This window comes from Platichthys flesus, chromosome 8 (genome assembly GCF_949316205.1).
Source record: "Platichthys flesus chromosome 8, fPlaFle2.1, whole genome shotgun sequence".
NCBI lineage: Eukaryota > Metazoa > Chordata > Actinopteri > Pleuronectiformes > Pleuronectidae > Platichthys > Platichthys flesus.
The window spans coordinates 27,263,718-27,289,738 of record NC_084952.1 but is presented as its reverse complement, the minus strand read 5'-3'; the positions used below and the strand labels follow the sequence as shown (position 1 = coordinate 27,289,738).

Here is a 26,021-nt window from a genome sequence, read left to right as displayed (position 1 = left end):
ACACAGAAACAGAATATAAAATATATATTCGCAGAAGTTGGAACAAATACAGTGCATGCATCAAAACTTGTGTAAACACTGGTTATATACAACATAATGTTATTGGTAGACTAAGTATTACCAACAAACTTTAAAACACCCCAAAATTTTTTTAAGAAAGTAGTTTTGAAAAAAAGAGATGGATTATGATCATTTACTGCAAAGTCAGAAATAGTCTCGTACCTTTAATCCCTGCCATGGCAGACTGGTTCTGTTGAAGTACATCAGCACATACCCTAGTGACTCCATATCATCACGGCGACTGCAGAAAAAGGTAATGTTATTTGTTGATTCAAAATATGCTCTATAAAAAAAAAAAAATCTATGCGGAATAGATGTTTCTTTGGATGGAACAATGGAAATTGCAACATGAAGTGACGGGTTAGTTGCATTAGTGTTAGACTAAGAAACTGCTAATCAAGTCCTTGGTTGCTCTGTTCAACTAAACCGGTTACCATGTTGTAAATGCTAAAAGCAAACATTCAACTTACAGGCTTGATTTCTACAAACATTTTATAAGAGGGAAACAATTTTCCTTAAGTCATCTTTGAGTATTAAATGTATTCACAGACCTCTGTTCAATGCCCAGATGAGCATTGATGGAGGCATAGCGGGCTGTGCCAGTCAGATTCTTGTCTTCTCTGTAGGGGATGTGCTGTCTTGTTCGGTTGTCTCGGTACTTCTTCGCCAAGCCAAAGTCAATAAGGAACAACTGACATGGGGAGAGAACAGATGGAGGATTTCAGTCAGAGATGGCGATTAAGAAAAGGGAAAATCCCAAACTCAAACTTGATCAGGAATTAACATGAACATATCGTCAAGCATTTTGTAACTGTCATATTTCAATGTCTTAAAATAATGTGAAAACTCCAGTCGGGAGATATATTTATATATTTTCGCCAAAATTGAAGATACTTTAAACTAAGCTTGAACTGGGGCCATGACAGTATCCACATTACCGCAAACATGTGATGCCTACCATGATTGGGCACATTGCCGTCATCACTGCATGTGGTACTTAGCCGTCATACCCTTCTGCCTAACCCTATCCTGGGGTAGTCACCCAGAAAGCCATGCAAAGATCCACTTAGTCGGCTTACAGTGTCGTTTGTGGTCTTTTAATACATGTTTGGACAGTGAAATTTATTTTTTAGAGTTTTTACCGGCTCTGTCATAAATTAAATTCCATCTGTGTCTCTAACATTCGTGCTCTCTCCATACATTGTTGTGGTTTACAATTGCTTTTTACACAGTCTGAGACTAGACTCATTTTTATTTCAACAAGACCCGACTTTGCCAGAGAATGTAGCTAGTTCTGACGATATCTATGAGAAACACATGACTGGCAAAACATTTGTAATTCTTTTATATATTTATATATATATATATATATATATATATATATATATATATATATATAATAAAAGATTAATTGAGTTATGCCTAGTTGTGATTAAATTGAAGATACAGTGAACTGAAATTCAAGTCAATGTTTGTAATACATAAATTGATTGGTTCTGGACTTGCACCGGAGGTTGGTGGACACGTTTTCACGGGCCCGCAAGCGCAAGAGCCATTCCGGGTTCCTTACGTGCTTATGCATCTCTTCTTATGTGCGTCGCCCATTTTTCTAACTATACAGGAAAGCTCTGCGAGCCTTACACAGCCCGCAAGGGATTTGATTTGTCTGCTAACTACATCCTTTCCGGAGTAGCATTTCCAGTTTCATGCCACATAATACCGGCAGAAACAACGGAAGATTTAGATGAACGAATATGGACCAAATAGACAAGTGTTTGGCAGAAGAGATCCGAAAGTATGATAACCAGTCACTGACTGGCGGATTTGTCCGCCAGAAAAAGGCTACGAGGAGCCGCAGTGGCTATGTAGATAAACAATCGACGAAGAAGAAAAAAGGCATCTCTAAGGTCGTCTTCGACAAAAAACATTACTCTGCCTAGTGTTCTGGCGGGGAATCGCTTCGTAAGACATGCAACGCATGGGGAAGCATGAATGACAGAGTACTGAGAGACAGCTGAATAAAAGCCACCGACGCAGTTGCAGAAGCATTCGCCGGCCTTTAGGAGGTTCTCTACTCAAACATGTCGACAAGTTAGCCTTTGCAATAACAAAACCGTTTGTGTGCTGGGGTGGATGTCCAGCATCTCACAAGTTCACAAACTATGAACCCTACTCATCCCTCACAGCTCATTCTGCAGATATTTCACAGCCCTATACACGGTGCTCACGGTTATCAGACATTCTACACAAATATGAAGATTTTCCAATCTCCAGTGTTTCTAGCTATTGTCAAGAAAAACTCAAAATGGTCCAGTTTTAGTCGTTAAGTTATTAAATCACCAAAATCCAAGGAAAACATTTATATCACAATAAACATCTCCAGTGCCTGTTAAATTGTGGTCCAAGTCGCCTTTTTTTTTTATCTGACCATGATACATGTACTGCTGTGGCTGTTGACATTTTGTTGGGTAGGGAGTTTTCATGCATGTTAAGCCTTACAAAAATGCAGGAAGTTTAAAAAAATAAAATGGATAGCATTCACAAGATGTGAAGGGTCTCTGAATCTGGTCTTATGAACTTTGGTGAAGAATGGACACCATTTAGTAAAGTTTGAAGGACTTCCTCTTTCAAGGCAAAACATCACGCCACTGATCCAGCTTTAAGCGAAGCCTCACAAAGAGCGAAACTTCTCATTGTGAAGGTGTTTAGATAACCCTGACCCAATATGAAGGCGATCCACTAAGCCTCTAGAAGTATGTTAAAGTTCACATATGGAAAGGGCAAAATACGATTTTCAAACATGTTGAAACATTGGTTGTTATTTCCGGTGTATGTGATGAGTTTCATTACTTTCCAGACATGTACTGGTCCCCCAAAAGGTGATTAATTGTAAAAACTAAACTTTTGGCATGTTGCCATGTCAACAAAAAACCGACGCGATTCATAACTTATCAATGACCACGTATCACTGCTTAGGCTCTTATAATAATAAAGATATCAATTTAACATCGTATGTATGCATGTTATTTTAACAATATCATACTCTAGGATTATGCAAATAGATGATCATCGCATTGATAGTCAAATAGATCATTGAAAGACCAAATATTAATTTATGTATGAATGCGAGATACTGCAGAAGGACGGGGAGAAATTGAAATGTACGTACACAGAATTATCGTATGCATAACATGAACACATTGGTAATTAAGTTTTGTAAATGTTACACTATCGTTTTTTGCGACAGCCAGAATACAGACACAAACAATATGGTTATTGATCATTTCTGCTTATAAGAGATTCTGCAGTGTAATACAGTTAGCACTATGTCCATCCATTACATCATTCACTGAGTTGTCTCAGTATCACTCATCATGCTGCCCAGTTTCAATCCCCTCTCGCAGTTTCTGGTTAAAAAAAGAAAGACAAAAAATGTATTCTGTGAACAATACCAAGAGTATCGGTTCAGATAAATACGACCCAAATTGACAAGCTGAGGCCTCTGCCTTTGTGTTGTGCTACATCAGCTTATCCAGCTTCATACAAGCCCCTCTTATTAGGACTTTACCCAAATCTTATTAATGTTTGCAAGAGCTGTCACTGTAAAAGGCAATTTTTCTGATGTGAATAAAGAAACTACTTTTCACAGTTTGATACTGGTTGTTGTTACTTCAAACTCAATTAAACTTGTAATAGCTTGTGTTATGTTATTTGACATGTGTCCATACAAACCATGACGTCAGGGCTCCTATTGTCTTAAATGAGAATAACACTAAAGCAACACCCTTCACTGAAACAGAACTCTGTACATACAGCTTTTAACCAATTGATTGTTCTACTCCAGGGAGCACAACCAGAAGTAGAACACAAGTTAGAGCGTTCCCTCTCCCCCATCTCTAAACATCAGTACAGATACCACAGCCCATGTCGATAAACAGTAGGACATGCTCCAAGCAAATGTGACCTACATTTTTTAGGATGAGTTTACGAAAATTTTATGTTAACCCTAATATTCAGTACACCTGATATGTCAGTAAACTGACCAATGAATTGTGCCATCTGCCAAGGAAGCATTTAATGTAATTTAGAATTAATAAATGTAATTTAGAATTCATATATTTACATTACAGTATTGCCAGGTGCAGCAGACAGAGGCAGGAAGTCCAATTAACTTGCTATGAAATCCAGCGAGGTATCCCTGCTATGTTCTTACGTCAGATTCTCCAGGCTTTCTTCGGAAATTAAACTAAGGGACGAGGCGGAAAGTCTGCAGATAACCTGGAGGCTGTCCCGTGGACATTTGGGTTCACACATGCACCTCTTGTGGTGGTGTGGAGGTGTGGAGGATCGCCGGAGTTCAGTGCATGTCTGAGAGCAGCTTCAGAAACAAAAAAGGCTATTCTGACTGTTGCAACAAAAATTGACTTAGCAGTAGATTAAAAAAAACTACATTAAATATTTTGTCTTCCATGTGTTAAAGATTCCTCAGAATATTATTGGAGCAGATTCAAAGTAGCTAGACTTGTCTTTGTGTGTACATTTGTGAATGAACATCCACACTATTGGAGGTTTTCAATTAAATGCTTTGAGATTCATCCCTTTGATTTCTAATTGAATATCAGTTCTGTGTGGCAGATTTTTAAGTCTCAGTTACACTGCTATCTAATAGGACAAGGAAAATATATATGAATAATTAATTTTTTTATTGTACTATTAATACAGGCCGTTTACCATAAATGCTTTTACTACTCTCATGCAAACAGCACTTTATGAGCCAGGAACTGGCTTTTCAAAATGAGAAGACATTTGGTTAGAGGGACTGGGCACCTTTCCTCTCACACTATATTGAAGTTCAATCTAGGTGGAGGAATGCATACTCTGGGTATTATGAGTGTAAGTTTGGTGCTGGTTATCTGATTAACTTTAAACCAGTGTAGTTGGGTATGATTGCAAAGAGACAACTGCTGATATGAGGCAGCTGGTGTTGTGGTAAAAGGTCACACCTGGTTTAATCCTGAGAAAGATGGGTCCTGAGAAGAGCTAACAGCCAAGCTTCTTTTCCTCTTCCCCACTGACGAGTCTAAACACTAGGGCAGACAGTAGAGGGGCAGGGGTCAAAATCACACAGCCTCTATCCACCTTTAGTCACAGTAAGCATGAGTATAGCAGGCACTTCTGGTTGCACCTACATGATTTGCTCCCTTACAAATACAGCTGACAGTGTCCTGTTGAGCTAATATAGGCACTTCCTTCTGAGCATTCCAAGACTGGACGTCCACAGGCAAAAATCGTGTGGTACAGATTTGATACTTCATCAATCTAGAAGAAACCACATGACTGATTTCTTTCTGTAAGGACAACCATGTACACAAACTGAAGTGCTTCTGCAGATGTGGAAGCTACAATATTATGTCTGATTAAGACACTAAAGGCCAGTGCAAAAAGGCAACACCATTGCTCAGAAAAGACCATGGGAACAATGGGATGGTAGCGAGCCTGTCATGCAAAACAAAGACGGCACGTGAAATATTAACCAATTGGGATGGCTTTAGAAGCTGATTAAAAGTAAAAGCTTAAAATAAATTAAATTGTGGCCAATGCTACAATAATAAAACTGGCGAGGGCTGCCAGATCTATTTTCATATCAATTAATCAACATTTAATCGGATAAAACCTTAAATTTGTTTCCTTTCCAGCAGTTGCATCATTATGACATTACCAGTTTAAAATGTCTACATTTATAACTCAACTGAATTGTGGAAATTTATTAGGGCTGCAGGATTTTAGGAAAACGATAACGTTGTTGAAAATTGCAATGACGATATGTCTGCTTCCTCCTCACTTGCCCGCTGACTTGTGCTCATTTTACACTTTGGCAAGAACACCATCACTGACCACAAGTTGTTAGAACATGTAAAGTACTGAGGTGTACTTTGTGTTTGGTTGATTTGCTCTAGAGTTTATGAAACATGTTTAAAGCTGCTACACAACACAAGACATAACGTGACCCACACAACCTGGACATCAGGGTTAAAGTGACCGGAAGAATCAGGAGTCATGAGCCGACACATCGATTAATGAATAAATGCATGTGATTATCAGTACGTGTGTGAGAATAGCAGACACTCACTGAGGCCGCCCTACACACCTGCAGACAGAAGAGGTTTTCCTGCATGTCAAATCTGTGTGGAGAGCACTGAACACCGTTATTTACTTATGCTTGTAGTCTGATTTTTGTATTGCACACTTGCAACAACATGAACAGCCTAACGCCGTGTTCACACCGGACGCCGAAGCGATGCCGAAGCAACAGGTAAGTCCAGCGCCAAGCCTTAAAAGTCAGCTGGCCTCTATCCACTACCATGTCAAACCTTTGTGCGGTTCACACCGGACGCTGAAGCGCCAAGGCTGATTGTATTTATAAAAATAAAAGCAGTTATGTGCAGTAATTGGATATGATACATTGCAATGCATCGTTGTGAATCGAAACATTGACTGCTGAATTGTAATCGAATTGAATCATGAGGCTAGTGAAGATACACATCTCTAGCGATAACGTTGACAATTGCAATGACGATATGACTTGCGAAAAATAAACACTTAATTATGTGGTGTTAAGGTCTTTCTGCTTAGGAATCACTACTAACAGACAATCAGTAAACGGTCAATGAAGGGGGCCCAGCCTGGCCATAGCTCCACCAAGTTCGGGGAAGACACCCAGGGAGCCATGCTACACCAAGTCCACTTTGAGTGTTCATTTGGGGTATTTCCATACATGTCTGGGCTGTGAAAAGTTTTGGTTTACAAATTTTGTGCAGCTCTGTATGTATCAAGTTCTCCTTTCTGTCTCCATCATTCAAGCTGCACACTGGGCCAAACGCATCAAGCCAAACCAAGCTCCTTACATTAACTAAGTTTACAAATTCTTTAGTTTGTAGGCAGTCTGAGTTAGCAGCTGTCTAATCACAGTGTGTGTGTGTGTGTCAGCGAGTGGCTGATAAATGTACGCAAGATTAGGAAAAGTATCGATCATTATGTTATGATCAGAATTGATGTTTACTTTAAGAAAGAAAATATTTTAACTGTCCGAATTAGGCAATAGCCCCCACTTAGTTACACCCCAACATTGGTGTAATCTGAAGTTGGCTGTTAAGCCTGTGTCTGTAGAAAAAAAAGTGTGTTAATTAAACCCAACAGCCCCCCAAAAGGAGGGGATGTTTTCCGGGTCGGCTTCGTACTGCACTCGACACATACTGACCCACCTGAGGTTTAAAGTATAGAAAAGGCTTCTTTTTTTTTTAAGTAGTGCTAAGAGGCCCATTTCGTTTGAATCAGTAATGGGGATAACCTTCTCTGTCTAGTTGAGAAAAGTGATGGCTGCGTTTGGATTTCTGATCCCGGAGTCGAGGCGCCGATAGGTTTATGAGTGTGTACACATGCAAAATACTTTTAGAGTTTGGTTAAATTCTTTCAAGGTTTGCCACAGCTTATGTAGAAAAGTAAAATGTAACTATGGAAGCTCTGATGCTGCAGCAGGGTTTAAAGAATGTTTTTTTTTTTTTTTTTTATAAATATGCGAACAAGGGAAATAATCAGTCCACAACAGAGGTTAAAACTAAACTGTAAACAATTTGTTTTAAAAAAGGCAAAGCAAAAGTGTCAAGTAAATCAGTCCACTAGTGATAAACAGGCAAAACAAGGCGTAAGGGTCGTAGCAATGTTTTGCTCCAGAATGCCAGCTTAAGTAATAGACATACAAAAATAGACTTACAAAACGCTGTGTCTTTAGCTGCGCTCACGTAAGTGGACCAACAGTGAATGGCTAGTTGCTGGGAGATTTGCCCCAGGAAGTAAAAAATGGTTATAACTGATTACAAATCGGACGAGATTAAAGAGGCTGGAGCAGAAGAAGCCTCATGCTCCCAAAACAGTAAATACCAGTGATAAAATGTTATAAAAACTAAATTTTCTGGCGAATGTGTGCATTTCGAAGCAAACTCTAATCCATATGTACAACATTTTTTGAGTTGGAAAATGGCGATGCAGATGTGAGGTGTTGAACTGTAGCCAGATAATTGATCCACTTCACCAATGACATAAAAACAAACCTTTTTATTACAAAATATATAAAACAATTTACAGCAAATTATGTGTTGTGGAGCTTTTGTGCGCAACATGTCAGGGATGAGAGGAGACTTTATTGAAGGATGTTTTTTAAATGACTTTTCAGAATGAAACTAGAGGAATGTTGTCAATGACATGGAACAAAAAGAAAGAAAAGGCAACGTTCCTGCCACAAACTATTTTCTAAAGAATAAAAGTCTGTTTAAGATTTGCGTCTGAGAAATATATATATATATATATATATATATATATACACATACATACACACACTCAATCGCTTAAGTTATCACCTAATCCTAAAGAATGTTTACACTGACTTAGCTTCTTATAAAAGAAATACTAAATCCACATTTATTTTACACAACCGTCAGAAAATGGAGTTGATAAATACATTTATTTGGTCTACAATTGCACCTTGCCAATTCAAGTCAGACTAAATGTAGGTCTGAGTGATATAGAAAAAAATATTCTCACAAATCTTTTCCCATATCAGTCAATATCGTGAAAAAAATCAAATAACCAAAAAGTAGGTGTACGATGTTCTTATGTACAAAAGTTATTCTTATGCCCAAAAAAGATTGTATTGCTCGTACAATCATCCACTGCACTTTACTTATAACATTTTATACAAACCACTACAATGAAATATGTATCAATCAAAATATATTTGTAAAGTCCATGTTCCTAAATCACAATTTCTCTCTTAGGGCTTATATATAATGTATATACTCAGCAATTTATTTAGCTCTATTCTATTGCCTTTTTATACTGCTTTATTCACTGTATACCTCATTCTGACGGGGACTGCCGTTGTATCAACTGAATTTCGCCAGAGTGTGGATTAGTAAGGTTATAATTAAACTTATCACAAGTCAGCAACACTGCACTGAGGCGCATTACACATATGCTGTCAACAAGAGGCAACAGTTCTCACAAAAGTTTTCTAATCACTCACTTAGAACTGATATATTTATGTTCCAGGATAAAAGTGGGCATCTGTTATTCTGCACCAACTAAGACACTAAAACACTGTTAAGTCTTAATCTGCTTAATCTAATGAGGAACATCGGTCTGCAGGAGTGCGTTTGTCCACTCGTCTCTGTCTCTCTTCACACACAAACCGATTATCACATGGGATATTCACCATCAGGTCCTATATTATAAAATAGTTAATGTCAGATCATGACTCCAGATTGTTCCCGCCACTTTAACCTCTCAAGAGGCGGGTGAGATTCGCTTAAAACGCCTGTCTGAGGAATACCGAAAGTAAATTGAAAGCTGTTCTTGAACCATTTGGAGTACATGCATGATCTTGGTCTCTTTTGAAAGTAAACATTCTGAAATCCCACCCCCCCATCAGTCAGAATCACTTTAAGTGCTGTTAGCATTGAGTAATAGCAGTTAGCACACATTGAAGTAGAAGGTTTTTATTTCCGCCTGAATATTTTTAATAAACAGATGCCTGCTTATGACTTGAGCTGGAATTTATGAGCCTGAAAACACAATGGGATCCTTACATGAAGCCTTGACCAGCCAAAGTTCAAATTTGATAATACCACAGAAAATGAATATTGGACCGATTTTTTTTCCTAAGTGCATGTCTAGGTGTTTTCCAAAGGCCATTTGGAGACTCGAAAGGACTCTTTGTAACCATGGTAACCAGGCTAAAAAGGATAATTTTACCCTCAAAATCATACTTTTATATAAAAGGAGACAAAACCGGTCATATGGTTTTAAATTTATACAAATAAACATCTTGCATATTTTTAGCAACATGTAGCAGTCATGACCGGGGAGGAAACACAGGCGCACAGTGCTGTGGAACCAGCTGGACACTGTTGCGCAGTGACTTATTTGGTGCCTCCATAGTTTTGTCCCTTGTACCAGCACATTTCTGTATTGGATATTTCATTGGCTTAACGATACGCCAGTTATCAGAACAATCGGTTGCAATTGGTTCAGTCTTTTACACGTCAGAAGAGGGGTGAGCTCTATCTGTCAACGAGGTGTCTCATTGGCTATTGTAGGCTGTGGACAGCCCATGCCAGCTACGATTGGGTCAAGTTTAGATTGACAGCTCACTTAACCCAATAGGATTTGGCTAGCCACCATTTTGAGATCTTTGTTTACATGGACACAGTTACGAAGGAGAGTACGTCACTGTTTACATGGAGTAGGCTGCGCTGAGATTACGCAACAGCTGACAGTGGCTATTCTTTGTTGTTATCGTTTTTTTGACTGATTATGTTACTGGATTGGATCGTCTCGAACTTTGGCAATGTACCATGACCGTTTTTGTTGGAAATTGTATTGATCTGTGGATTAATATGAAGCTTCTTAGGTGAGTGACGTTGATTTGTTAAAAAAAGAAAAAAAAATGTTATTTCCGGTCTGACTTAGACATTGATTGTGCCGGCTGTGGTGATCGGACCTTGAAAGGGTTAATATCAGTGGAATCAAAAGAATCTTAACTAGCCAACGAAATCTGCATTAGTACCTAGCTGTACGACGCAGTTCAGTAAATAACAATGTTCGACGCTGATCAGTAAAACAGCACACCTTTAGGTGCCGCCGGGAGGATGATGCAGAGCTGGTTAACCCGGATGTCCTTTCAGTGCACGTCACGGTAACACTCATGCAGCAGGTTTATGCTTGTCTCATACACCTAGTTAACATCAGTCCTGTATGTTCCATTAACTTGTGATCAGTAATGGTGTTTATTGTTAAAGTGTAAAGTTAGCTCCGACACAGACATTTACACAGGAGGACCAGACCTTTAATGAGTATCTGTCCTGGTTCTGAAGCAGCAGTGTTATAATTATTCAGCGGTGGAAACCCGCTGAAACTATAACCATAGAGGAAAACATGAATACTTATGTTCAGTCATTGCATGGATGCAGAAAACAAAACCTAACTGATCAGTGGAGATTTGTTTAAGATTTGCAGGTTAGTAATGATATCCATTATTCAGATACAATTTGATTTTGGCTTCATGCTGCTGGATTCAAAGAATATACAGTTTTCGATTTGAGCACAGATTTCTTAATTCCACTACACCCAGTCAGACTGTACTTGAACTTCTTCAGGGAATGTCTGGTGGTGTATGCAACAATGGGAAAACGTGACCTGATAACCTACGCTTGCCTGGTGGCAGCACACTCCTGCCGTATGCTGACTTCCTGAATGTGATCACAGCAGTAGGAGCTAAGGTACAGATCGGCCTGCCAGAGGTTTCATATTTGGGACAGTGCCTTTTGTTACCTGAGAGGGTACAAGCATTAAATTAAAATATTTAACTCCTAGTTTAACTTTATGTTTGAGTTTTAATTTCTTAATTTTCCTAATTGATGAAATTATAAATGTATTCTTATGCCTAGAGTGTGAAGGTCTGAAGCTCTGGATCAGTTAGTAATTGACCCAATACTTTTGATATTCTACTATACAAGTGTTTGGATTTTAAAGATACAATTAGAGCAGGGGTGGGGAACGTCTGGCAAGACCGTTTAGGTTCATGTATTGCCTCGCACGTCCCATTGACGTATAATAACATCTTCTGCCAAATGTGTAATATGTATTCAAGAGCAATTTTGTGAACGGGCTAGAATACATTTGATCTGTTTTGGTTGCGAGTGGTTTAATTTATTTATGCTTTTTTCACCATGGATATTTTAATACATCTAATTCAAATGTCGGCTTGTAAGTTCTTTACACTTAAGATCATTGATCTTTGAAAAAGTGACCTTGCATGCAAATGCTTTAGTTGGGGATGCAACAATACCAGTATCGGTTGAAACTATGCTCATGAACTCGTAATCAAAACTACTAAAACAGTAGCCAATACCGCTTCACGGCAACTTGACAACCTCTCATCGGTTGAGTAGGTAGCCAAAGAAGGTGCAATGTCAGGAGTTTGGGGATATTTTAAGATAAGCGATGATGACAAAGGTAGAGCAGACTGCAAACTATGCTCTACAAAATTGTCAAGACGACTGAAAAGTAGCACCTTCAACACTAGCAATTTGATAAAGCATCTCAAGAACCAACACAACAACCATCCTTGCAGCAAATGCTGGAGAAGCGAGAGAAAATGTCCAGACAAAATCCACGAGCAGTAAAAATAACAGAAGCTCTTACCCAGTGCATTGCTCTTGATGACCAGCCGTCGTCAGTTGTCGATAATACAGGATTTAGCTGTCTTCCCAGTATACTGGAGCCGATTATGAGATTCTCAGCCGTCACATCACAGAAATCATAGAACCAAAGCTGCATGCCTTCGTTAAAAAGCATGTCAACAGCCTGTTGCAGGTCATTTCAGACTAGAGCTTCACCAATGATCTTTGGGTTTGCGAACTAGTCAAGTCATAGCAGGTGCGTTTGAGGACATGCTAGAGACGTGGGGAATTCCAAAAGGTTCTGTTCACATTGTTTTAGGGACAGTGGCAAAAACATGATCAAGGCCATGAGTGAGGCTGGATTCCCTAGCCTGCAGTGTGCTACCCACATCCTTCAGCTGGCTGTTAACAAGGGTCTTTCGGCTCAGAGGAGTGAAACAGATGGTGGCAGTCGGGTGTAAATAGTTGGGACATTTTAAACATTATGCCTTAGCCTACTCACGCATGCGCCTCTGATGCTTTGGCATCAGATGTAATTCCTTTTGTGACCGTGCTTCAGATACCTTTGACCAAAGAAACAGATGACTATGGCATAAACAATGAAAGGAACCTTAGCTACAGTAGTCAAGAGACACTTCACTTACATGGAGAAAAACTCACACTGCTGCGCTGCAACTGCGCTAGTTCCCAGGTAGTTTCTGTCTACATGCAGTTTTGCTTATCATGATAGAAAGCGAGAATGCCGAAAACAAATCTTTATAAGGACCAATTTACAACCTTGTCCGATACCAGCTAAATTATTTTCTTGAGTTTTTCTCCAACAATAAAACTACTAGAGAGGCCAAAGAGATGGTTATGCTGGAGTTTCAGAAAGTGCCTGGGACACAAGCAGACAAGCACGAGTATCGGGGAAGCATCTGCCAGAAAGCTAGGCAAGGCCAAAAGCAGTCTAGACAGTGTGTTTGAAGAGATACAGATGAGCAAGCATCAACATCACTGAGCAGTGCACCAGTAGGTGCTGCTATTCTGTTAGAGACATACCTTGGAGAGACCACAACTTCTTGGAAAGAAAACACTGCAGTACTGGGGGGTTAATAAAGCGTGGTTTCCATCTCTCAGGCTTACAGCGAATATGCAGAGAAGCCTATTTTCATCCAAAAAAATAATCTGCCCCTCACATTTCAAAAAACGTCTTAGTCCTTACAGACAGCACTATCATTTCAGTTGTTCTGCTACAGTCAGGAATTGTATTTTGTGTGGTACTGAAAACCACGGAATGTGTTACTGTACATTTGTGTGAAATGTGTGGCAGTGCCATGTTTGTTTAGGAAAACAAGGTTTGATTCAGAAAAAGGTTTAGTCCTCAAAGACAGCGCTATAATCTCAGTTGTTTTGCATATATTGTATGTTGAGTGGTGGTGATATCCACTGAATGTGTTAAAGAATATGTTATGTATCGTCCAGTATTTGCTATCGAGAAAGACATGCCATAATATTTTCATGATGCAACTTGTTAGGTTACCTTGCAGAGTTACACAGCCAAGCAAAATTGGTATGTACAATGATATATCCTTAACTGAATAGATATTGAATCAAATCGATCTAAATAATACAACATTTATGAGAATCTTCAAAGACATGTATCATGAAAAAAATACTTGTACTTTATAATTAGGCAAAGTGATGATCCTGCTAGGATGGAATCCATATGGCCATGCATCGTATGTGCTCGTAACCTCTCCACGGTGGTAACCCTCTACTGTATGTAATGTACAGGGGTTGAAGACTGTAAAATGTGTTAATTATGATTATGGTTAATGTGATTAAGATTTTGATTCAAGTTGTTAAATCTAATTGTTAAGGACATTTTCGAAGACACTGTGTCCTCTTCTTTTTGTTGTTTCATGTATTCTTTGAATAACATCAAAAAACAAGCTGTAGGACTTAAAGTTTGCTGCAGAGCTTTCACTCAAATTGGCCGAGAGATGTTTGCCTGCTACAGCCCCCAGGACATGTTAGTTTGGTGTATTGATTGTTTATTTACGTCGCCACTGCTGCTCCTCATAGCCTTTTTGTGGCGGACGAATCCACCAGTCAGTGACGGGTTATACAAGTGGTCATACTTTCGTATCTCTTCTGCCAAACGCTCTTCTATTTGAGCCATATTTGTTCTTCCAAATCTTCCATAGTTTCTGCCGGTATTATGGGGCATGAAACTGGAAATGCGACTCCGGAAAGGATGTAGTTGGCAGACCAGTCACAGCCTGGCGGGCTGTGTGATACATGCAGAGCTTTGACGTATAGTTAGAAAAAATTGGGTGTCACACGTAAGCAAGTAAGAAGGTATACGTAAGCACGTAAGGGGCCCGCAAGGGCTCTTGCACTTATGGGCCCCTGAAAACGCAGAAGCATGCACCAGGCCTTTAGAGAAAACTAAGAATTTGAAACCAGAGATTTGCCAAACTTTCGCAGCTCCTGCAAATAAACTCTGTGGAAACTTATAGTGATCATGTTTGTCCAGAGTTAAATTCATCATTATGAGCGGTTGATTATGTAAAAACAATTGTGAATTTTATTAATGATCTCAGAACCCGTGGGGAAATTAACAAGGCACACAGAGAGAAGCAAACAGATCCTGCTGCTGTGTGTTTCTCTAAACTTAAGTTTTTGTTTGTCGCCAAAATATTAATTCTGTTCACAACATAATGATCAATACTTTTTAATCTTCACACACACACACTTTATAAATTGCCACAGCCCAAAAATTGATGAGAACTCAAAATTAACACTGTAAGTGGACAGAATGGCGCTTTGCATGGCTTTTGATTGACTGCCCGATTCTGTGCCACTGCAGCCAGGCTGAGCGCCTTCTCCCAGCCATGGAGCTGTCTGCGATCTCTGCGTCCATAGCCTAGGACTGCTTGTGTATTCATCACAAGTCATATCGTCATCACGATATTAAACAACATTATCGTATATTTTCCTAATATCATGCAGCCATATTACCAATGTAGTGATTTGTCTTCACACAATCCAGCCAGCTAACAACATAGTCAGCAAATTAAATCTTACAACTGAGGCTCCTCCTTCCCCTATGATGTAACAACACAAGAGCATTTAAGAATGTAAAAGGACTGAAATCATCCGATATCTTAATCGAATTTTATCAATTGCAAAAATGCCAATATGGTTAAAAGTAGTCTAATATGAACCAGATTTTTTAGTCAATTATGCATTCATTAGAATTATCCAGGGCGATGACACCCAAATATACTTGTCCTTCAAGCCAGACATCACATAACAGAGTGCTTATCTGCCATTAAGGAATGGATGTCACTTAACTTTCTTCAGTTAAATTTGAATAAAACTTAAATAAGCATCATCAGTCCGGACCAGCTAGCAGGCAGACCTCTATAATGTCCTGGACCCCTTGCAGCTCAAACATTTGATTATCATCTGTACTTCAAAATACATTTTAATCTAATCACTAAATCCTATTACTGTCATCTACGAATCATTTCTAAAATCAAATCGGTTCCATCTCTTCCAGACTTAGAAAGACCAATACCTGCCTTTGTTTTCTCCCACCTTGATTATTGCATAACCCTGTAAATATGACTCAACCAAAAATAGTAACTCGTTTGCAGCTTGTTCAAAACACTGATGCTCGTATTTGAACGAAAAGCAACCTTAGGGCTCATTTCATGCCAAATCTTGCGTCCCATTACACGTTACCAGTTGAATTCCGGATTGATTTTAATATTTTTAATTTTAAACCTCAACAATGGCTGGCTCTCACATTCATTTTGCAGCCTTCCACTCCCTATAATCCCGGTCGTAACCTGAGATCGGCCAGCCTGTCCTTGTTGGCTATCCCTAGGTCAAGGCTGGCTACTCAAGGTGACAGGGCTTTCTTTGTCTGGGCCCTGAGGCTCTGGATCTCCCTGGCTGATAAGATTAGGCTCGCCTACTCAGTACCAATCTTTAAATCACTGCTCAAAACCTGTTTTTACAGGAAAGCATTTCTAGCATGCGACTTTTAATCATTTTCAATAGAACAATCAGTCTTATAGAGTTCAAGTGTGATGTTCCTGATCTCTCAATTCCTGTGAATCAATAGCTTTGTCTGCATTTGTGAAAGAGCAAACAATAATTACAATTATTTTTATTACTACAATTAATATTTGACCCACCCAGTCTGCAATATTAGGGACAATTTTATGTTTTCAAATGATGAATCACATGTCAGTTTCAGCATGTATGAGGTGCAACCTTTGAAGGTCAACAGTACAAACACAGACTTGTAATTCTAGAAAACTATAGATATTATAAAACCTGAAACAATAAAAGCTGTGTTGAAAATATGCGTAACACATGCATGAGATCTTGCCTATAAGACATTTTTAATTCTCAGCAATGTCGCTATCACTCAAGTAATGAGTAATACGAGTTTTGATAATTCTTACAAAAACATGCCATGGACCAAGTAACCAGCAAGGTTTTTCTGAAACAGCAGTGATGGTGAGTCAGCCATAGCTGATAGAATAGATTAACATTAACAAGAAGAGATCAACATTTATGAAGATAAGCTTGTATGTTATCGTGGATTTTTCATGGCTCGCCTTATATTTCAACGGCTCTATATACGCCATCAAAAATCCACACTACTATTATAGGATGCAGAGAGGTCTTACCTTATTACAATGACGACCAATGCCCATGAGAAAGTTGTCTGGTTTGATGTCCCTATGGATGAAGTTCTTTGTGTGTACATACTCAATTCTGCTGATCATCTGCAGATGGAGAAAAGATCATGGTCAAAAAATGCACTGTTCTCCACATTAACCCTTAGGGCATCTTTGGGACATGTTTGTCATTACCCATTTATATATTTCGATCATTTCTGCTGTATTAATGCATATGGTATGTATATTTTTTTATAGAATTTTGAAATATCAACCTTTTTTTCCATTGATATCTCTTGTTTTCACTACGTAATGAAAATACCACCTTTCATCAAAAATGTAACCATGAGAAGCCATTTGACTACTTTTTTGATCCCGCTGCTATTAGAATACATAATCCTGTCATTTAAGTTTAATTTTCTCATTCTAAAGTCATGGCCTCATATATAGATCTGAAATGATCCGTGTGGGCTGATGTGGACATCATAGTGGGGCGAGTAAAAAAAAAAGAACCCCAATAAAAAGGAAAGTTAGAAAAATCTGAAAAGCTTGTTAAACCTCTATGCTCTGTCTTTCTCAGTCGGTTTCTCTCACACACTTTCACAAATTCAACCACTCACACAGACCTGATGTGCACATTCATATGAGGGCCTTTACATATCGTAAACCAAACCTAGGATCTTTAGGTGTATACAATGGGACCAAGATAAATCATCTCTGAACTTTTCCTACCATTACTACAACGTTCAGTTGAAAAAAACAATTCAGTCCTTCCCCCAAAGCATTCAGCGGCCCAGCTGACTGGCTCGCACTCTCAGGCAGCAGTAAACTGAAGGAGGAGAGTTGTGTGTGTGGTAATCGTGATTAGGATCTTTTCCATAACCGAGCAGCCCTAATTTACAGTGACTGATTAATCCCAAATGAAGGTCAGTGATTCTAGTAGGATTTTCCTGACATTTTCTTAGTTGCATCTTACAGCAAGAGCCATGGTCCGAAGAGGGCTTCCTAAGCATCAGAGGGATCTCATCTCATTGAAAGGTATCGGTCAGGAGAAGGGTATGCAAGAATTTCCAAGGCATAAGATATACCATGTAACACAGTAAAGACAGCCTATATCAAGTGGAGAAAATGTGGCACAACAGTGACATGACAAAGAACTGGACATCCCTTCAAAACTGATGAAAAGACGAGAAGAACACTGGTTAGTGAGGCTTCCAAGAGAGCTACAGCTACATTAAAGGAGCTGCAGGACTCTCTAGCAAGTACTGGCTCTGTGACAACAATCTCCCGTATTCTTCGTATGTTTGGGCTACGGGGTAGGGTGGCAAGACGGAAGCCTTTTCTTACAAAGAAAAACATCCAAGCCCAGCTAAATTTTGTAAAAACATACATGAAGTCTCCAAAAAGTATGTGGGAAAATATTTGATAGTCCGATGACAACACTGCACATCATCCAAGGAACACCCACAGTGAAGCACGGTGGTAGCAGCATTTCTGCTTTGGGGCTGTTTTACTTCAGCTGGAACTATTATTACATTATCGTAAAAAATCACGGATTCAACATTATCGATACTTTAGATGGAAAGACACACAACAAGCAATGTATAGCTAATAACATACCTAATAAAATCAAATATTTATTAAATATATCCAGTTCATATTTATAGTGCAACGTTTGGCCATTTAAAAGTAATTTATGTAAGTGATTTTATTTAGTCCCTTATTGTGGGAGTTGGTTAGTGATTGTGTGTCTCCTGTCAACATCAGCAGTGTATCTATTCGGTATTTTTTGTGAAGGGGCAAATTTAAAAAGGGCATTTTATTCAAGAACACTCTTCAAATCTTTATTTTAGTTTTTCCTCTCAGTATAGGCGAGTGTGAGAGGGCCAAGGTTGATGGAATTGAGGCTAATACGTCTGTTCCATCTTATGAACTAACATTTTAGTGGCAAACACAATCAAGCGCAACTCACACACAAACAATCCGGATTCATGATCCAACACCATTGATTAATAAGTAAATTAGGGCAGTCAAATGATATCAATTTTTACTCAGACTAATCACAGGTTAAGTAATCACGATTCTAAAAGAAAAAAAAATTCCCATTTGCTATGTTTATTGCTGTCGGAACAGAAAGATAAACAGAAGGATGATATATACATTTAACGTTTTTTTTTTATTGATGACTAATCCAAATGCTAGAGTTATTAAGATCAGACTAATACATACCATAACATAATTTGATTATGGATGGGCTGTATCTTTACTATAACTTTTTTTTTACCAAACTGAAAGAACCTTTACCGTAAACAATTGGGGCATCCTAGCCTTTGCTCTTTTTTTAAGCAAATATAGGATGGTTGAATAAAACGTCTTTTATAAATCAAACAACCAAACCTTTACACAATTAAATGTGAACGTGAAATCTGAGCCCATCTGTAGAAGCAGTGTTGTGCCAGTTCACACTTAAAAAGAATGAGTTTCAAGTTCAGTTCATGCAGAGGAAAATGAACTAGTTCACTTTCATTTTTTATTGTGATGATTAAGGTGACAAACGTACGGTCATGTGTTTGGTTATGAATCAATAGTGTCGGATCATGTCTGCATGTCTCTCAGCTCACTTTAACATAGAGTTCTCCTGACTGTGAGCGTCACGTCTCGTGTTGAACCGAGCATAAGATGTCGACGAGTCAGCAGCGGTGACCAGAGAAAGTCCATTTCGTTGTTTTTCTACAAAGTCACTTACTGGCTACTTAATGAGAACGAGCTCTGATCTCACTGCGTCGTTCGCTCTGAGCGAGTGAGGGGGTCAAGTATGGATACATGGAGCTGAATATTCTTTAGAATTGAAGTTCATTGCTCTTTGAAAGGGTGTAATTGCAAGATTATGCTCAAATATTATTTTTTTTCACTGGTATGAAATAGTTTCAAAAAGACGCTTCGAGAGGATGGTCCTGGCTCACCTCAAAGCTGTTTACCACCTACACTGGATCCCTTCCAATTCGCCTCCCGCCAGATAAGGAGTACGGAGGATTCCATCTCCTCTGCACTACACTCCGCACTTTCTCACCTGGACAATATCAACTCTTATGTAAGTATGCTATTCATAGACTTCAATTCAGCTTTCAACACCATCATCCCCTCCAAACTGATCACGAATCTCAGTGCCCTTGGCATCAACATTTCCTTCTGCAACTGGATTTCCTTTCTAACAGACACCAGTCTGTTAGGTTAGAGAACCACACCTCCTCAACTTGAACATCGGCGTCTCCTCTACTCCCTCTTCACCTATGACTGCACACGGTTCTGCATGACTGCAAACTTGACAATACAATTGTCAAGTTTGCAGAAGATACAGACATTGGCCTCATCATCAACAAAGATGAGTCGGCCTGAAGAGAAGAGGTCCAGCTGTCTCCTCAGATTGTGGTGAATTTCTACCACTCCACCATCGAGAGCATCCTCAACCAACTGCATCTCAGTGTGGTATGGCAGGTGCTCTGTTGCGGACTCACTCCTCAGACTTGCCCAAGGACACTTTAGCATGCAGATGGGGAAGCTACTGAACCCCTCAAATGGCACTTTCTGCAAAATGAAATGTAATTACATAATGGTAGATTGTGTGTATGCTTTAGGTACCTGGTCTGCCAGCATAAGGACAGTCTTCATGGTGAAGCGGCGAGAGCAGAAGTTGAACAGATCCTCCAGACTCGGTCCAAGCAGATCCATGACTAGGACATTGTAGTCCTTCTCTTGCCCATACCACCTGGTGAAACAATAAAAATGTTTGAACAAGTTCCTCAGGTTGAACTCAGATCCCACACTGTTTGTCTTTCTTTTGAAAAGGTCTCTGACGAAAAGTGAGTTAACAAAAAGGTATTGTTTAATCAAGACATTGATTTTGGGAGGTAACAATATATGTGCATCCCCAAGGATAATTTTAGCAGCACGGGCAAGTGCAGGGTTTCCCCCAGCACTCTTGTTAAGGCGGCCGCCTTAACAAGACTAGGGCCCCGCCTTGACTACCAATGTATTGAAAAAAAGTTGAAAAAAAAAAAAAGTTGAAAAAAAAAAAAAAAAATGGCATTGATAATACTCAGGTAATACTGTTTACAACATTAGTCGTGCCAATAAAGTTTTTTGAGTGTAATTGAGACGGCGACATCTGGTGGTTGAATATATTGTTGCATAGTCTATCATAGTCACCTGTCAATCTACCGCCAGTGACGTGCGGTGAGGTCAGTGAGTGGGTAGGCACTGAAAGCCAGATTTCTCTAAACCTATATATTGTTAAATCAAAAACAATAAACAACAAACAGGCACGCACGGCCGATTTCAAATAAGTTCCTCCCTTTCTTTCTTTCTCTCTCTCTCTCACTCACTCACTCACACACACAGACGGGACGTATATGAAATGTCACGACGGTGACTTCAGGTTTGCCCGTAGCCTACTGTAGTTTGGTCTAAATGATTAAACATCGCATCCATCGACTTAACGGACCCGTCCCACACACTGAGGGCAGAATAAACGTAAGGCAACAAGTCAAACCTTCGCCGATTCAAACTACCGGTACTACTTCTATTCAACTTAAAAATAAAAGACAGCATTCATCATTATGTAGGACTACAGCATAACGGACAGATAGGACCGCCTTCTCCAACGTGGAACGCCCTCTCCGTGCCTCTCCGCGGCTACTCGGAGAGCTTTTTGTGCAGCTCTCATTTTTCTAACTACACGTCGAAATGGCGGAGAGCCCACGGATAGCCCTTGGCTGTGATTGGTCCGCTAACGCCAGCATTTCGGAATGGAAACTTCCTGTTCCATTCCCTACATCACAATAAACCAAAATCACAACTACGACTCTATAATTAATGTGACAAGTGTGTTAAGCCAGCGGCGTTGTCCGGCTGACGGTGGCTGGTTAGAGCACTTACGGCACGTGTGTACGGTCACATACTGTTATAACGAACTTTCATAACGTGGCTAGCGGGCTAACCACCATGCTAACTGCGGTGGGAACAGCGCAAAAACCCGCTGACTTTAATCCCACGGCTCATGACACTCTCTCAAACACCGTCAGGTTAGAAGCAAACACTTTAGATCGATACTAACTAACGGTAGTAGTTAGTATCGGGTGTCCCTGCTGACTGTGTGTGGAAGCTGGGGGGAAGCTAGCTGCCTCCGTGTAGCTTCAAGCTGTTGCAGCTGTTGAATTAGCAACGCAGTTTGGAAACAAGACCGGGGAACCGCTGCGTTAAGACACGATAACATAAGCATTATGACCCGCTGGGTGTCACTTTATTCAGCAAAAACTTAAACTTTAAGCAGCGTAAATGTCTAGTAATATCTCGATTTTAATTGGTCCATGAATGATATGTAACGTAAAGGCTTATGTGGCATACCATTTACGTAAAAAAGGCACAAAGAATGATGCTTATTTGCGTACATGTTAAATCTGACAGAATCAGGTGCGCATGCGCGAAAACTTTTTTTTTCTTGCCGTCCACAATGAATAGGCGGTTAATTTGAACGGAATCCGACATCACAAACTGTCATCTTCCGAGGCAGCTTGATTTTTCTTAAAAACCGGCTTAAACCCTATTTTGTAGTGTCTGCAAGTTTTCCACAACATTTGTACCTACTGTTGTTTATTTATATTGAAATAAACAGTTGTTTATTTCATTCATGCGTACTGGCATCTTTGAGCAAAATACCCCCAAAAATTTTCGCCGCGCCAACAGCACCGCCACCTGCTTACCACCTTGACTGAGACATTTACTGGGGGAAACACTGAAGTATATATATAGCACAGACATTTATCCTCATTTTGAATACCATACCTGCTTATATATATCTATGACTAATATGTAGGTATTATGTACACATCTTTTCTAATATCCCCAAATACTAATGAATAAAAAGAGTTGATCTTCATGCAATCATCCTGTGCTTCTGAACTTTATTCAAGTACATTTCTCTACAAACATTAATGTAATTTAACGTTATTATGTACATAATCTGTATTTTATATTCAATCACCTTTTTAGTCTTTTGTCTCCCTCAGTCTTACTATCTGCTGTGGTAACAAGTGTGTTTTCCCAATCTGAGATCATTTAAGTTATCTTTATATTTAGATAAGAGATACATTTTTTTCAATAAAATACAGACCTATATAAATATTAGATGGCAAGTTTATATGTGCATCTCTAATTGGGATGTCTCAATAACAAATTGAGTACTCAAAAAAGATACCTTTAATGTCCATGATTCTCGATAACCAATTCAACACAATGGAAGAAAACTAAAGCAAAACAATATATCACACACTCCATTATAAAGATATCTGAACAGAAACATATGAACAGCAAGGATGTTTAAGGGGATGGCACAGCTTCTTAACCTTGAGGAATCTTTTCATGGTAAGGGTGTTCTCCACTCTACGTAGTGCTACTGAACATTGAGTAACATTACAAATAAGAAACACAGCACATTACAACAGTCTGCACATCAATTGTATGACCCCATTTAAAAAAAATATGTTAATATTAGTGACATTAGCGACTCTTGCTCATGTTTGACACTGTAAGAAAAGGGTGTTTTGCACATAAAATGTATATATATGAAATGGATGTCCGCTAGTCAGCTAGAACCTTAATGCAGCCAAAAGATTTTCATAGTATGGATTTTTATGAAAATGTCAAATACATTATTTGGTATAGTACACAGATGAACCTCTATGCTGTAGAATATATCCAAGTACTGTAATTCAAGCAAATACAGTGCCATGAATAAGTATTCACCCCCTTGGACTTTGATATTTTCCCCTGGTATAATTTTTTTATTTCATTGAGATTTTATGTAATGGACCAGTGTTAATTTCGTTGACGAAAACGTTGACGAAATATATTCGTTAACGACCCCTTTTCCATGACGGAGACGAGAAGAAGAAGTAACGAAAACGGATCTTTGAAAATAAAAACTATGACTAAATCTATTTTTAACTTTCGTTGACGTGACGAAAATGTTGGTGGTTGACTAAGTCACAATCATTTTTTTAACAGCATCGTATCAGGCCGTCATAAAGTATCAGGAGCGTGCGGGCGAGTGAGTCTGTGTGTGCGTGTCTGTGCCCTCCCAGATAGCGCACCGGTCCCGAGGCTCCGCTCCCCACCCTGCTCACCCGCTCAGAGACACAAGATCAGAGCTAGTACACGTGAAGAAGCCTCTCAGTTACAGACTGCTTCTTAACTATGGAAACAGTGAAAACACAGTTTCTCTGGTCTCAGCTGATCAGAGATCAGCGCCTCAGCTTCTTGATCAGAGTAAAAGTTGCAGTTGGTTTCTACCGAGCTGCAGTTTCTGTGTTCGTCTCCAGTCTGACCTGCTCTCACTTTTTGTTTTCACATTTAAAACTAAATATATATTTTTAAGCTATTAGGCTGCAGCTATATGTTTTTATAGAAAAGGAGTTTAATTTGGCTATTAAATGTGACTAAAATGGAATTCGTTTTCGTCGACTAAAACTAGACTAAAACTAAGAAGGATAAAAATGACTAAATGTGACTAAAACTAAAATGCATTTTTGTCAAAAGACTAAGACTAACTCAAAAATAGCTGCCAAAATTAACACTGTAATGGACCAACACAAATTGGACATAATTTGGAAGTGGGGGGAAATATTACATGGTTTTCAAGGTTATTTACAAATAAACCTCTGAGAAGTGTTGAGTGCATATGTATTCAGACCCTTACTGTGAAACTCCAGACAAAGACCCGGTGCGAACAATTGCCTTCGAAGGTCACAATTGCAAGTCACATAATAAGTAAATAGATTTCATCTGTCTGCAATAAATCTCAGTATGAATACACCTGTTCTGTGAAGGCCTCAGAGTTTGTTACAGATCATTACTGAATAAACAGCTTTATGAAGATCAAGGAACTCACCAAATAGGTCAGGGATCAAGTTGTGGAGAAGTATGAAGCAGGGTTAGGTTATAAAAAAAATATCCCAAGCTTTGAACATCTCACAGAGCACCATAAAATCCATCATCAGAAAATGGAAAGAATATGGCTCAACCCCAAACGGTCACGGACAAAGATTTATCAGAGGAGCAACCAAGAGGCCCATTGTAACTCTGGAGAAGCTACAAAGATCCACAGCTGAGGTGGGAGAATCTGTCCACAGGACAACTATTAGTCGTGTACCCCCCCCCAGCAGTTATTGAAAGTGAACCATATGAAATCCTGTTTGGAGTTTGCAACAAGCCATGTGGGAGACACAGCAAACATGTGGAAGTTAGTAGGCTGGTCAGATGAGTCAAATTGAACTTTTTGGCCTAAATAAAAAAACGCTATGTGTGACTGAAACAGTCACGCTTACAGCATTGAGTATATAAAAAGGTCTGGGCAGCCACTGCAGTTTTTTTGGCATTGAGCTATACTGAATTGTCATTATTTTCTTACATGCCACTGTTCTTGTAATGTTAATAGTTTTTTTTTTTAATTTATAACTTGAAGGCTACATGGCCAATGTTTTTATGTATATTAAAATATTTTTAATACAGGAGTGTATGTTTAAGTATATGGGATTTATTGTTTCGTTTTCTTTTGGGTATAGAATAATGGAGAATATTGAATTTCATCACATCGGTATCGACAACTTCCCTTTCGGTATGCTGACATCCTTACGAGAATGAGTAAAAAACCGAAACTATGACAGGTTTGGCTGTATGAAAGAAAGTATAGGAGGGGCAGCAGGACCAACAGGTTCGACAGGCTGTAACAAGGCGTTGTTAAAAAGGCACCAGAACAAAGATTAATTAACAGTCTCCAGCTGTTCAAAATCCAAGTAAAACCTCCTATAGTGTTAGAATTTCAACATAAATATCTTCCTGAGTGAGGGCAGAATAATATAGATTTTCTATTCGACTGGTACAACATAAACTAGACAGAAAAACCCGTAAGAAATAGGATAACACTTCCCTATAGCTTTGTTTTAATTTGTATGTCTCAAGACATAAAAACAAAGTAACTTAAGCT

The 26,021-nt window shown here is 39.1% G+C and overlaps 1 protein-coding gene across 6 annotated transcripts in view; it reads right to left on the bottom strand.

The window, feature by feature from the left end:
• The window catches only part of csnk1a1 (casein kinase 1, alpha 1), a 36,324-nt gene that overhangs the window by 8,270 nt on the left and 2,033 nt on the right, over positions 1–26,021 (bottom strand). For 5 of the 6 annotated variants that reach the window (XM_062393423.1, XM_062393424.1, XM_062393425.1 and 2 more), the window contains exons 3-7: positions 20,621–20,747; positions 16,991–17,089; positions 5,064–5,147; positions 612–751; positions 223–301 (exon numbers count right to left, since the gene is read on the bottom strand). In XM_062393423.1, coding sequence (XP_062249407.1) covers positions 223–301; positions 612–751; positions 5,064–5,147; positions 16,991–17,089; positions 20,621–20,747 — 529 coding nt within the window. The remainder of the gene's footprint in view (positions 1–222; positions 302–611; positions 752–5,063; positions 5,148–16,990; positions 17,090–20,620; positions 20,748–26,021) is intronic. The other variant, XM_062393428.1, reaches the window with a different exon arrangement.